Below are 15,424 nucleotides of genomic sequence, written 5' to 3'. Positions count from 1 at the left end.
AATCCAAGACCTAGATTACGAATCTGAACATTTAAAAGGTAAACAAAATGCAGCTTGTGACTTTTTGAGAAGATACCCAGAAAACAGTCCGTCGGAAACTGAAGAGAATGAAGTTAATGCTATTAATGCTAAAAGCAAACACAAATGTAAGAAAAACAAAGTCAAAGACACAGTAAAAGAAAATAAGCTTAACTATTGTCCCTTGTCCTTGGAAAATATAAAAAGAAAGCAAAAAAAGGACGAAATGTGTGTAGCACTAATTGATTATTTTGTGAATGATAATGCGTTACCGGACAAATTCAGAACTCTTAGAAAAGAGATAGATAATTTTTACTACGATTTTGATGAAGAGATACTGTGTACAATCGTGACTTCTGAGACAAATAGAAACCAAACACCACAAAACTTAATAGTGCCAGCACTAGAATATTTTCATTCAGACACAGGCGGACATTTAGGGGTAATGAAAACGTTCCATAAATTGAAACAATATTTTTATGTACAATCTGCACTGACAAAACTTAAAGAATTTGTTAGTACATGCCAAGCGTGTAACAAGGAAAAATCCCCAAGCTTACCCTAATCCCCCAATGGGAAGAGTTCCGGTAGCGAGATTCCCCTTCGATATCGTCTCATTTGACCTATATGGAACAAGTGGAGGTTTACCTGTTTCTAACAGAGGCCATACTTGTATTTTTTCGGTCATAGATCACTTTTCCGGATTTACATTAGCAAAGGCTTTAAAGAATCAAGGCGCTTATGCCACGACTAGGGCGTTGGCGAAATTATTTTTTAAATTTGGCGTCTCACATAAGTTCGTAAGTGACAATGGAAGTAACTTTGTTTCAAAAGTAACAAAAGACCTAATGAAATTTCTAAACATAAAAATTAGTCACATCTCCGTATCATCCGAAAGCCAATGGAAAAAAAGATGATAGTCATAAAATAGTTTTGAATGTACTAGTTATTTGTACAAAAGACAACGGCAAAAATTGGAACCAATTCTTACCTTCTTTACCTAATATAATCAAAACTTTCTCTTCTGAAACTAACAAGGAAAATCCTTTTTACTTACTCTTTGGTCGTGATTTTAGAATCTCATATGATGAAATCATAGAGTCCCGGCAATATAACAATAACTCAGAAGATTATAAACAAGAATTCATAAATAGGAGGAGAAAAACTTATAAAATAGAAAGACAAGAGTTGGAAAAATGTAAAATAAATCAAAAGCTAAGAAACCTACCCAACGTCAAAGGAAACATAAATTTTAAAATAGGAGACTCTGTCTACCTGAAAAATGAAGCAAAGACAGAAGGCAAGAAACTTTCTAATAAATATTCCGGACCGTACAGAATAATCAAAAGGTACGATAACGATTTTACATTTAAAATGGTAAACCCCGATAATGGAAGGACTTATAAGGCACATGTTAGCCGAATAAAAAGAGCCAAATTCCCCGAAAAATGGGTATCGCATCCCCCATCCACTGAATCATCAGACGCAGAAGATGACCCCCCTAAGTCAAGATTAGCAGAGCTAAAACCCTTCAATTTCGAACAAGATTATTTTGAAAATGAGAGCGATGAAGGAAACTTTGAAGAATTCTTAGCTATGAAAAACCTAATTATTCCAAAAAGAAAATCCTTAATACCAGTGAGCATAAAAATGCCAAAAACCCCAAAAAGTTCATCGTCAGAGAGTGCAGGAGAACTAGACTATACGATATCTCCTAAAACACAATTTTTCCCTGACAAAATTTCGACTCCTTGTCCACCCAAAAGATTTTCAGACGATATGGTTTCCCCCGCAAGTCCAATAGAGAGACCCCTGTCACTACAGGAGGAATTGAACAGAGCAGTAGAAACTCCGGGTATCATTGTAAAGAAAACGTCTTCTAAGGATTCAATTAAAACAAATCTGTGAGAAGTGATGGATTTCATAAATTATCCCATAATTATCAACTAGGCAAAGTACATTGCCTCGGACTCAAACCCCCAAGGACGACCGGGAAGGATAATTCCATGATATAACCGTATCTAAAGTCAAACCCAAACAATAGACTTCATGGAGGGAAACAATAGTACAAAAAATGTCCCATCCCCCTGAAGATATGGCATTTAAACAATGGAGAAACCCCGCAAAAACTTTTGATTCCTCCCAGAGTTCTCAAGAATCTTTCAAATCTTCCGAGTTGAAAACGCAAAGCGAGGAGTTAGAGAATAAACCCTCTACCTCCAGAGGAGTAGAAATTTACGAAGGAAGGGCAGGTGATACCTCAATAACACGAAGCACCACCTCCAAAAGTTCTAATGTGGAATCATCATAATCCAGTTCGGAACACTCTGACGACGAATTAGACCATATGATAACTAAAGAAATAGGGAAATCAGAACCAACTTCAGTAGCCGCACACGCAAAAGAAACAAATTTGAAAGGGCAAGAATTTTTGAAAAACAATATAAGAAATTTGATCTCATATCACTAGCTAAACCAAAAAATAAAAACCGCAAGAAACCGAAGAAAAAGTAACGACACAGTCAGCCAGAACGATTAAAAAACCTGACAGATGGAAATATCCCTAATTAATATTAAGTCAAGTATTCGTGGAGTAGGGAGGTTGTGTCTGCAACCTTCGACTAGTAGTTTCTTTTTATTATTGGTTGAGGGTGGTGGATTTCAAATCCCTTATGAAAATCAATTTATGATCATCATAATAGAGCTAGTAATATGCAAATAAAGTTAACCAAGTCAATAGTGAAAAAAATAATAATACAAGTAATGTCAAAGCATTGGCGATCTGGGAGAAAGGACCAATGTGGAAAGCTAGTGGTGGGCCGATGGTGACTAGTAGTGTTTTTAGGTCCTATTTGGCAGACTCTGCCTACCGGGTAGATGCACTAAGAAATTCGACAATTCCCCTGTAAATGTTGATCAATCAATTTGATAATCTATACGTACGTGGGAGAAACTGTGCCTATACTCCTCCGTGGAATTCAACTTACAATCCTACAAAATAAACCATGGAAACCATCCCCTGCTCAGTATTGAGTTGTGTAATCAAACCTAGAGAGACTCCCCACATAACGTGGTCGGACTTTTTAAGTGGAGATCTGGGGTAAGCCCACCCACAAACAGTGGTTGATTTGTTGGGGGGTGGTCTCCTCCCCGAATTCCCTACGAGAAAATCGACCCATGTCACAACCTAGATTGATATTATCCAAAACAAAGAAATTACCAGTACAAAGAGTCTAATTACGGACTGAACATTTCTAGATCATGGCAACAGAATCAAAGCCCATCCGTAAAGCGATAATAGATACGGAGTTTATTACAATTATGAATGCGAAAGAGAACCTAATATATTCAGCAGCCATGGTAGTCGTGGACGAACAAGGAAAAGAGATAAATGCAAATGAATGGGATTTAACCTATAGTCTTAAAGGATATACACCCCACACGTATCAGTACGGACTAACACTAGCAAACACCCCTAAATATTACCCAGCTAGAGGGGACGTTAAAACAAGATATAAAAAAAGAAGCGCAAAACAACTTGGTTGTTTGCAGTTATAATAATGGGACGTTTGCAAAAGAATCTCAATATCAAATATTTCTATTCCAAAGGACCCACTCAAACAGACCTCTTACTCCTTGATAAATGAAGAGCTCCAAAAATTTGTTATAATATAGAAAACTATCCCCAACGTGTTAAGTACGAAGGCATACATCATCCCTATCAGAGATTCAATATTACAAACAATTTTCGTTTTACCCAGGATCGGAAGAATATAAAGCCCTAGGTAGTAAACTATTTTTGAAACGTATGAAAACACATCAAAGAAAAAGAGACGCATATAAAGATAACAGTAGGAAAATTAAAAGAAGGGTCTAAACTGTAAACTTAACAAATGTAAAACACAATAATTATAATCATCACAGAAACCTTAGTGTAAGAGTTATTGTAGCTTCACCCGCGATGTATTATTCATTAAAACTAAATTAAAAAATTTCTAGATATACGCTGACTTCTGACGATTGCTCACGCGTACAGCCTTCACCGAACCAACATAAAACGGAACTAATGAAAAGACCGGCTAAAAATCAGAAAGAGATAACCTGCATGGAATATTACAGACTCCTTTAGGTAGATAATTAATTTATTAACAACATGAAAAAATTTCCTAGTTGCCCGCAATTAAATAAACCACACCTAGTGTTAGGAGCAGTATATCACCCTTATCCACAGCGTCTCGCGTATAAAAAATGTCATAGTCTAAATAACATGAATAAATTATTCAGCGAATATGTATTAATAAGGGTAGTAGAAGAATTAGACTTTGTCACGTTACATTTCCTCCTAAAACCACCTAGAAGTTCCCTTGAAGATTGGGTAATCTTAAGAATAACGGCAAGTTTAGTATATTGTAATTTCATTCCAAGAATAAGGCCCAAAACAATAGAAGTAACCAAACTGGCGGCTAACATGACATTTAGAACTCTCTTACATAAAATCCCAATGTCAAAATATCCCCTAATTGCTGAATTTATCGAAGAAAATCTGTGGCAAACCCAAGATGAAAATTGTATCGCGACAATATGGCCCCTTAAATTTCTCACATTGCTAATCGATCGAGGGTATAACCTACTGAATGGAGGAAAATTCCTTACAAGTTTATATAAAAATTGCTGGAATTTTGACGGCATAAACCCTGAAATAAAATCCAATACAATGGAAGTTACCGCGCGAGATTATAATGACATAAAGAAAATCGCACTAAACCTTTTTAAAGAAGATGAAAATTTTGGATCCAAGGCATTTCCCAATTTTGGTATTATTGTACGTGAACAAAAATGTTGTAACGCGTCACATATACAATTAATTTTTAGAGTAATGAAAGTTATAAATAATCGACCTTCCCTAGCCAAACTACGTCGCAAGGTAATTCGTGAAAATATGAACAAAAATAGCATAGTAAACACATTGACCAACCTAAAACTCCCGAATGATCTGTTGGTCTATCTTATGCACATGGACACAAATGAAAATAACGAAAACAACGTAGTATTTGAATTGAAATTTCTAAGCACAAATGTGTTATCATGGGAAGTTCATCGCCTCAATACCATGCTAGCACGATTAGAAATACGCGAAGGATTACCGAAGGATACGGCAATCTTGAAATTAAATATAGATGAGCATTGAAGAAATCATATTTATAAATAGAATTAAGGTGTGCTAACGATAAGACATATCGTAAAACCCCCTTGTCTTTTAAGTTTCCTCTCTTGAAAATATATATGTTGTAAATATAATAAATTGAGTAACTTGATGAACTAGTGTATATTCTATGCTAAGTTGAACCATATACTTACCTCAATGCTCTCGTGTAAAAGAATAATTTTTGCATTAATGCAGAGCCTAATAATATTGCTTATAATAATGCCATAAAGTCATTAAAAGATTGATAACGAAAATAGGCTACCAGTGTATTTATGTGTATGTTAATTGCTTACTTATTTATATGCCACTTTCTAGATACAAAAAAAATATACACCACTTGGCAATTGTTAACTAAGTGTTTGAAGTATATCTCGACCAGTCATAACAGTATATCATCACCAGAGTAAAGATAGAATTTCCATAACAATTCAAATTTTAAGATATCGTTCACCAACAAAAACTGTATACTATGCTTATAAATCAGTCTTGTTTAGTCAATGATGTAAAATAGTTCAAAAATTAAATCAACAAAAAATTATCATAATAAGACGGTCCAATTTAAAAATTAAAAATGCTTTAACAAAAAAAAGAGCAAATAAAATTAATTTTCCAAAAATAGGTAAAATTAATAACAGATTAATTTTAGAAACAAGCAAAAACGGTGAGGCTTAAGAACATCATCATAATCCTCGTTGTTCACGCAGCAGCCCAAGATATTGTAAAACATGGAGTAATATTTAAGCATGGTAATTTGCTCCTAGCCAGCCATAATGCATGGAAAATCTTTATGAAATTGGATCCCAAACCATTTGAAACCTTATTTCAACAAGTGACGAGACTGGAGAAAAATACATTTAACTAAAGGAATCCATATTTCAATTCCAAAGATCAGATAAAGGATTACGGGCCAGTAAAATGATGCATAGTAAGGACAACAAATAATCCCAAGTTCCATCTTTCCCAAAACTAAAACAAAAATTTATAATAGATGATTTCGACAAAAAAATGGCGGGAATAGACATGGCACTAGGAACCGGTACCAGAGAAAATAGAAGGAAAAGGTCAGAGAATAACGTTGAACGCTTGCCGAAAGATCTTACCGCGATGAAACCCATAGAGAATACCAAACAATTGACTCCAAGGAAAGGAAAACTTTACGATGGAAATTACGCGATGCTAAACGAATAACCGAACCTATGGACTTTTCTCACGGAATTATGGCAAAACTATGCTGAGAAAAATGTTACGAAGCAAATATTGTCCAAACTCACAAAGGAGAAGGACTACAAACAAATTATTAACCTAAAGGAATTGAAATTTTCAAATACATAACAAGATAATAGGAACGAAAACCCTACCGAAAGGAAAGAAAAAGACACAAAAACAACCATGCCTGTTTATGAAACACCAATAAGAGAAATACAATCTTCAATGTCGGAAACTACGACGAACACAGTCCCAGAAATGAGCGCACTCACCTAAAAATTTGACCACGCTGACTTATCTAAAACCAACGATAATAACAAAATGGACTTGGTCAGCAGGGCCCACGTTTACGCGCACCCAGCCGAATTTCATTTTTACTATAGGCCTAAGGGCAAGAACTCCAGTAAGACAAACAATAAAAGTACAAGCGGTTAAACCAAAAGAAAAGAAAAATAATTATGAGAAAGAGGAAGAAAATGACTACGTACACAAGAAGTGTTGGACCATAGACGGTAAACGCGCTTGTGCTATATTTGCAATGGCCGACGAGCCAGCAAAAGAAGATATTGAACCATTACCTGATCTAAGAGAGAAAAACGCCCAAAAAGTGTCAACTCACCAAGCCTTTTTAATATTATACAGACAAAGATTACAAGCTCTGTTTGAACTATTCAATACGGAAATACAAAAATTAAAACAAAGTACGACGCGAATTTTTGAAGTATTTTTTCGAAGAAGTAAATATCGGAGGTCTACAAGCCTAATTCCCATCGTCGGAGAACTCGCCTCCCGCCTTTTTGGTTTAACAACGGAGGAAGACCTGAATATCCTAAGGGAAAATGTGAAAAAGCTAAATAATGCCATGAACATAACGTTACACGTCCAGAAAATACAAGCAAGTATAGCTAACTACCAAAGAGATAAAGTCGAAATGATATCAAAGAAAATCTCAAAAACTGTAAATGTAATGAATTACTTGAGGAACGAAGTGGATCGCGTAGTGACAGATACGAGTCTTACAATGGTATCACTCGATATAATTAACATGTCATTACTAAATCTAGCAACAGACGTTAGTAAATTCGAATTCGCATTATTTGCCCTCAAGGGAGGACCCTTGCCATACGACCTGGTAGACCCTTCCAGCTTAAAAAGCATTTTAGATGAAAATAAAACACACCTAACGTTTGATTTACATTTACCTATAGAACCAGAAGTATCAAATTTATTCCTCTATTATACAAAGCTAAAAGTACATATCACGGAAATAAATGAACAATTATTCGCAGTAGTGACAATTCCATTGATAAACCAACAATCCATATATGACTTATACAAAATCTCGACCTTTCCTGCTAATATAAAGAAAACGAATTCATTTATGACTATCACACCTGAAGCAGATTACCTACTCGTTGATCAAGATAGACGAAAATATGCCCTAGCGAACCCCCAAGATTTAAAAGAGTGTGTGTCATTCAAAAACCTAGTTTGCCAACTTGCGTTACCTATTTACAATGTTAAGTCTGGATCTTGTATGTTGGATATATTCTTAAAAGACACACAACAGGAAGAAATACCCAATTTGTGCGAAGAATTAATAGTAAGTAATAAACGAGAGGTATTCATACACCTTATAAATGACCTTTGGTTATTTTCTGTTCCAAGAGAAACCGTTGTAAATTTATCCTGCTACAATAATACAGAAAAAATCGACCCAAGTTACAGGACCCAATTACTACTACAAGATCTGGGTACGATAACCATAAAACAAGGATGTCGACTTGTAACTAAAGAATGAACAGTTCAAACGCCGTTAATTACCACGAGCACAAATATAATAAGTCCTAGAATAATCAATTTTAAAGCAATCAACCTATCGTATACTATTCCCAATATAGAGAGCGAGGAAATGAAAACCTCGATATGGTCCAAAATAGAAAAGAATAAAGGAACGTTACCACTTACAAGAATAAGCGAAGCATTAGACTCCCAGATACCCCTATTTACTAATGAAGACCAGAGATTAACGTACGTAGATGAGAGATACGGATTATTCTCAACCAATTTTTGGTGGAACATACTACTGACTATATTTGTCGTATTCGCGATTTCCTTGACTATGAGAGCCTTACTGAATTTTGATTATGGAAGAATTTTGAGAGTAAGAAGGCAAATCCCAAAGGAAGACCACGGGGAAGTGGCAGAAATGCAAAATTTAAGCCCAGAACCCCAATAAAACGCATAAGGCCAAGAAAAAGGGAAGACATTAGAAAACGAGTGGGTATGGAGGTCTCCACTTGTCCTTGCTATGTCTATTTCCCTCCATGTAGTATCATTTACGTAAAACCGTGTGGCTATGACGCTACAACATGCGTTTCTTTAACAGCACGGACGTGCGTGAACAGTGAAGGCATGAAATGTGTTGTAAAGTAGACCTCAAATTTAATGATGTAGCGTAAAATTTGTTTAAATGATTATTATAAATCTAAGTAAAAATAGTTAGACGTTAAAAGAATTAAATAAAGTGTATTTAATAGTGTATGCTAAGGAGCATAATGAGAAACCTTGCTTCATAAAAATTAATCTCTTATATCATTATTATATCATGATAACCTAGAAGAAATTTCTATGCTTTTAAAGTTCCAAGGAAAGCCTCATAAGTGTTTCCACACATGTAATAAAAATGTCATTTTATTAAAAATCAATGTGTGTATATAATAATGTCAGTGCATTCAAATTGTATTATAAAGTAAAATGTACCCAATTGGTACATGACCTATTTGCATCATGACTACTCATCTTAAAGAAAGTGTGTTTCTGCCGAGTTATTTTATTTCAGGAATTGGAACGGCGTGTCAAATACTAATCCGGCCTATGCAACACCCAATGCAAGTATATCCCAGTAGCACCTATTTTCATCACATCTCTACCAACGTAGAGTACTCGCCATAAAGCCCAAAGAACTCTCATCCAAGCTTCGCCCACCAAATTACGGATACCTTTCAATCAAGGAGACGATGATCGTTCAACGAAGAATAATTTCTTCAATTACAAATCATATTGTGTATCAGGTAACAAGTCTCAGTATCCAGTACTTTATAAACATAACAATCCTGAGAATCCAATTATCAAGCATAAAATGTAAATGAATACATCATCCTTAACAATAAGATCGATGAACCCAATTTAACATGTCTAACGTGTTAAACAATCCAATTCAGCAGAATTTTACATGTCGACGATTCACATGTCAAAATCCCTTCGACCATTTCTCAATTACGAAACTACAGAGACAATAGAAATATTACCGTAAATATTAAGATATAAATTTTGAAACATGGACTTGGAAACTTGAATCGTTCTTTGAGTTCAAGTTCGTTGAATGTTACAATAGCAATCACGGTGAATGACCCCTCAGTGATAAGTACTCCTACCATAAAACAAAGACAGTATGTTAAAGGAGCTACTAAAGTTTGATGTTGACCCACTCCAAATTCAAACATCATTCTCCTACGATTTACCAATGAATCTCCATATAAGTTAATGAAAACAAGCCATGCACGAACAATTTTATGAACTATAATATTTAAGTGCACGAAGGAATAGTATTACATGACAATTACATTTTCTCCGTAATTAAAGATAACCGAAAGACGATATGTTATATCCCGCTGTCTTAAAATAATCAACATCTCTGCCATCAACATAATTCCAGTGCTCAAAACTTCAACAACAAAGCACCCTACAAGCCATTTAAAAACATCAGGTGAGAACGAACCCTAATGGCGAAATTACACGCACCTGTAACCAAAGTTTAATAATTAGAAAAATCACTTCGTCTGAGATGAACGTATCTATAATGTGATACTAACCTGTGAAGAAACTATACATGAAGTATCTTAAAAGTTTTGTTTCAACAAGACCAATGAAGGACTATAATTTGCAGCAGAAAAAGCGAGTATACTAAAGGACACGTGTAGGGGTAAGATAGGTGTGAACTTATATCACGTATTATTAATTTTGACAACTCAACAATATTGATATTATATTATTGGGGTTTACATAACAAACAACCCCAGTGAAAGTGTTTCTGTTACCAGTGAAAATGGTAAACATAATATCGTGTGTTATAAATTATTCATGTATGTATTACTATATATTTAGGTAGAATTATGTGTAGCGTTGTCATATTATTCGTTTAATTTAGCATAAGACAGGAAACATAGTTATTCCGTAGCTAGCATAAGATAGAAAAAATAAGATAATCTTCAAAAAAAAAATTTTAGTAGTAATAGAATAAGCTCAAGCTTACCAAATATTGTTAGAAATATAGGAATTATCAGTGTTAGATGTAGAAAAAAAAACCTCGGTGTAAGTAGAAATCTTGGTCTGGTAGGGGAACTTATCAGACTATATTAATCTAAATATAAAAAGTAATATAGACAGAATTTCCATCAATCCTAATTGAGATCAAATGGACTTATAATAAGTCAATATCAGTTAAAATTGTATGAAACAAACAGTAGACAAATTTCAAAATAATTTAAAACCTAAGGGCAAGCAAGTACTAATGACGGGACGTCATTCAAAAACGGGATGGGTAATATGTACCATGTACAATATATAGCCTAAATTTGTAAAATTTATTCTATATAAATTTCCGATGTAAATCAAACTCCCTTAATTAAGTTTTAAATTCCGTTTTAAACTTTCATTTATTCATCAGCCAAATGTCCCTTTAAAAAATTCAAAACAAGAGACGATTATTTGAAAAGTACTTCATGGAACTTTGTAAAACTTTTGTTCAGAAAAACAAAAGGCTCTTGAACATTCCATACGCTATTTACAGGTTTCAAAGGCGAAAAACTGCGGGTTTTTGCACGCACCAAACTAATGAAAAGGATTGAAATCTAGCTGAAGCATTTTTGAAAAACAAAGCGGGACATTGTTTAAACTTAGTTTGGTAGTTTTTAAAAGTACTTTCAGGAATTTGTAGGCTTAATGAGGAGAATTTTACAAATAAACTATTGGATAATTTGTCAGCATAATAGTCTGATTTTGCCAGCATAAGATTAAAAGTGGCGGGCCCTCAGTTCATTCAATGCACCCGTAGTAGTAACATCCCTGTGCGAGCGCTGTGTAAAATTTGCTGTGAAATATCTTGGGCGTTCGTTTATCGATCTATTTGAAAATTATAAACATTATTAGATAGAGAACAATACAAAAATTTATTTGATAAGTTGACAAGTGAAGTGCCTAGTGAATTATCTTGGGCGTTCGTTTATCGAGCTATTTGAAAATTATAAACATTATTGGATACCAATATGGTTAAGAAAAGTTGAAAGCGATCAAGACAAAGCGATTTGGACGAGTCTAGAGGGTCCACGGAATCGACTGATAATTTTTCACAGTTGGATAAAATCCTTGCAATCGTCGAAGAAACTAAGAATGATATTGTGGAAATAAAAAGGGAAATCAGTGACATTAAGTCTGGTTTAGCGTCCCTAACGTCTCGTGTTGAAGATTTGGAATTAGCAAAAGTGACCCACGAAAATGAGTTATCCAGTATTAAGCAGGAAATATCGGCAATACGTAAACACATTGCAAAGGAACCCGGTTTTGGTGAGTTAGCTACGAGAGTCCTTGTGGTAGAAAACATGGATAGAAGAAGGAATATTATTCTATGGAACATTAAAGGTGAATCTAAGTCAAAAGCTAAGGAGCATGTTAACGCTTTACTTTCCCATTATCTTGGGATTAATACCCAATTTGAACTACTTGAGTTTACCGATCGATTTATCAAAATCCAGCTCAAGGATGATAAGGACAAATTCTGTATCCTTCAGGGAAACAAGAAATTGCGTGAAAACCCGTTCAGAAGAGTAGCCGGAAATGATCGATTTATCAAAATCCAGCTCAAAGATGGTAAGGACAAATTCTGTATCCTTCAGGGAAACAAGAAATTGCGTGAAAACCCGTTCAGAAGAGTAGCCGGAAGTGAATCTCCCTATGTCTATACAACAGATGATGTGACAAAAGGTGTTCGTGACATTCGTAACTCCCTGAAAATCAAACAGAAAGAATTGAGAGAAAAGGAAATCAGTGCTTGGATCCCCCCATTCGTCCCACCTGTATTATGCTAGATTGAGAATGAGCAAAAAGTGAAGCTTAAATGGTATAATGTCGTATAAGTCAAATGCATAAAAAATGTATCGGAAGTGGATTAAAGTGGTTTTTTAGTATGTTTGAATGGATTTATGATTGTAGTTAGTTGTGATTTAGCTCAGGTATCCGTGATTAAATTGCGCTCGCCTTCGGGTGATGATAAGGATAATGGTTAGAGTGAGTATGATGTCAAATATTGTTTATGTATTACTTTTTTGTTCTTATTTTTTATTTTCGAAATTTTTTGTTGCCTTTTATTTTTTTTCTTTATTTTTTTTTATTTTATTTATATCGGCTCACGGATACGGGATGAGAAGTTTTTTTTGAGTTTAGATTATGGATGAGTTAATTTTTTTAGAAATTCCTGCTGGTAGGTTGGAGGAACTTTAAAAAAATACTCTTGACATTAATAATTTTTTTCATAGGTTTTTGTCACAAGATCAAGATTTGCCAGATTATTATAATGCACATAAAAATAAATATTTTTTTTTTCATGATCTTCCACATTTAAATAATAAATTTAAACGACTGTCATTTTGGAATTGTAGAGGATTAAATAGCAGCTTAAATTTTTTGCATGATTTTCTTAAAGGGTCGTCAACAGATGTGTTAGGAATTTGTGAAACATTTCTTGATAATAATAATACATTCCAATAGTATAAAAATTATAATTTTTTTGATGCTAGTCCAAAACAGAATAAGAGAGGAGGAGTTAGTATTTTTATACGAGATGATTTTCCATCTTCTTTACGTACTGAATTCATGGTTTGGACTGTTGAGATGCTATTTGAGAGTTGTGTAGTAGAAGTGCATGATGGAAGAAATACTTTTTTGGTAATTGTAGTATATCGGCCACCATCGTCTAGTATTCAAGAGTTTTTAAGTCAATATGAGTCGTTGTTAGATGCCCTCACCCAGCAACACCATCCATTTTATGTAAAGGGGGATTTTAATATTGATTTAATGCGACATAATGTTTCGACATCGAATAAGGGATTAGAATTTTTGAATATTTCATTTTTACATAGTTTGTCACCTACTTGTTTACTACCATCAAGAATCAGTGATAACCATGCAACTCTTATTGATAACATTTTTACTTCTGAAAATTGCCTTGATACCCATATTATTTTGAATGATACATCTGATCATTGTGTTGTTGTTTCTGACTTCTCTGGATCAGGAGTGGAACGTTAAAAGAGACCAGATAAAAGTTATAAAAGGATAATTCACCAAAAAAAGATAGATGAGATGAAAGTAAAAATAGGAGATATAGATTGGAATGATGTCCTAAATGTTGAAGACCCGAATCAGTCAATTGTTTTATTTTAAAGTAAATTTAACCAAATATTCGACCAAGTATGTCCTATGGTATTAAGAAAGAGTAAGGATTTGCCTCGTAAACCATGGGTTACTGAAAGCCTGTTAAAGAGTATAAAAGAAAAAAATAGATTGTATAAGGTGAAGATGCAGTACCCAAATGATATTAATATTGAAAATTTTAAATATAAAAATCGGTTAACTCTTGATCTCAGAGAAGCGGAAGCAAAATATTATCAAAATGAATTTCGCAAATGTGATTCACCTCGGGAAACATGGAAATTAATAAATGAAAAAATGAATAATGTTAAAACAAGAAATATTCCATCTCGCATTACAAGTCATGAAGGAGTCAAGATAACTGATGAGAGAGGGATGGTGGAAGCATTTGCTGACCATTTTAGAAAAGTTGGACATGGTCTGGTGGATCAAATCTCTGCTGGAACAAATAATCATAGAAAATATTTACCAAATAAAGTAGATAATACTATATTTATGTATCCTATCCGGTTCTCGGAATACCAACCAGCCGTTACTAGTTTGAAAAAGGGATTGTGGACAGGGTGTGATTTCATATCAACGTTTCGCTGTAATGATTAGTTGGTGTACTTTTTCAGTCACTTTTAAAAGTTTTCAAAAATTGCTTAAAAAATGTATTTTTCCCAAATTTTCTTGAATTAGCTAAAATTTTAAAGTTGTTTAAAAAAGGTGATAAAGATAATATAAACAATTATAGGCCAATTACTATTTTATCACCTTTTTATAAAGTTTTTGAAAAAAAAAAAAAAAGAAGATTTATTTCATTTCTGGAAAAGAATAAGTTTTTTTTCTCCTAATCAGTTTGGTTTTTTGAGTGGTAGATCAACAGAGCAAGCAGTAGCTGCTTTACATCATTTCTTATCAGAGGCTATGGATGATAGTTATTTGGCGGCAACTATATTTTTTGACATAAAAAAAGCTTTTGATACAATAGATCATGCAATTCTTTTTGATAAGCTGGAAAATATAGGAATCCGTGGAATAGCTCTGGATTTAATGAGATCGTATTTATCTGAAAGAAGTTTTAAAGTCCAAGTTTGTGAAGAATCATCTCATATTTTCCCGTTAGAAAATATAGGGGTACCACAGGGATCTGTATTGGGGCCGATACTTTTTTTGATTTATGTAAACGATCTTCCAAATTGCATTCCGTCAGGTGATGAGCTAGCAATAGTGTGTGCGAAGGATAAAGCAAGTAATTTGAAGGCAGGCAACGAGGAGGACCTACGGTTGTACCTGGAGGTTGTTGCTTTGAATGTAAATTTTTAGTCTCATGCTAACCTACTAATACCTAATATGGAGAAGTTAGACTTTAGGGTTTTTGGAATAAGTTCGAGGTCAGTGAAGCGTGTGTCATTTCAAATTATTAATATTGGAGCTTCCTCCATAAAAAGAGTGGATTTATTTAGATATTTAGGTATTTATATTGATTCAACTCTGTCGTTTAAGACGCATATTAGTAAACTT

General features: G+C 34.1%; 1 protein-coding gene and 1 pseudogene across 1 annotated transcript; both read left to right on the top strand.

Moving 5' to 3' along the window:
- Positions 1-4,486: 4,486 nt before the first annotated feature.
- Positions 4,487-6,556, top strand: LOC148944851 (uncharacterized; annotated as a pseudogene).
- A 57-nt stretch (positions 6,557-6,613) lies between these two features.
- Positions 6,614-12,576, top strand: LOC148944850 (uncharacterized). The gene is given in 3 exon segments (XM_089099496.1): positions 6,614-6,692; positions 6,814-8,594; positions 11,845-12,576. Coding segments are annotated over 3 exon segments (2,592 nt in total).
- Positions 12,577-15,424: the final 2,848 nt, after the last annotated feature.

This window comes from Artemia sp. Qi Xiang Cuo, chromosome 13 (genome assembly GCF_049724085.1).
Source record: "Artemia sp. Qi Xiang Cuo chromosome 13, ASM4972408v1, whole genome shotgun sequence".
NCBI classification, from domain to species: Eukaryota; Metazoa; Arthropoda; class Branchiopoda; order Anostraca; family Artemiidae; genus Artemia; species Artemia sp. Qi Xiang Cuo.
The sequence above is the reverse complement of the archived record's forward strand: the minus strand, read 5'-3'. Positions and strand labels throughout refer to the sequence as shown.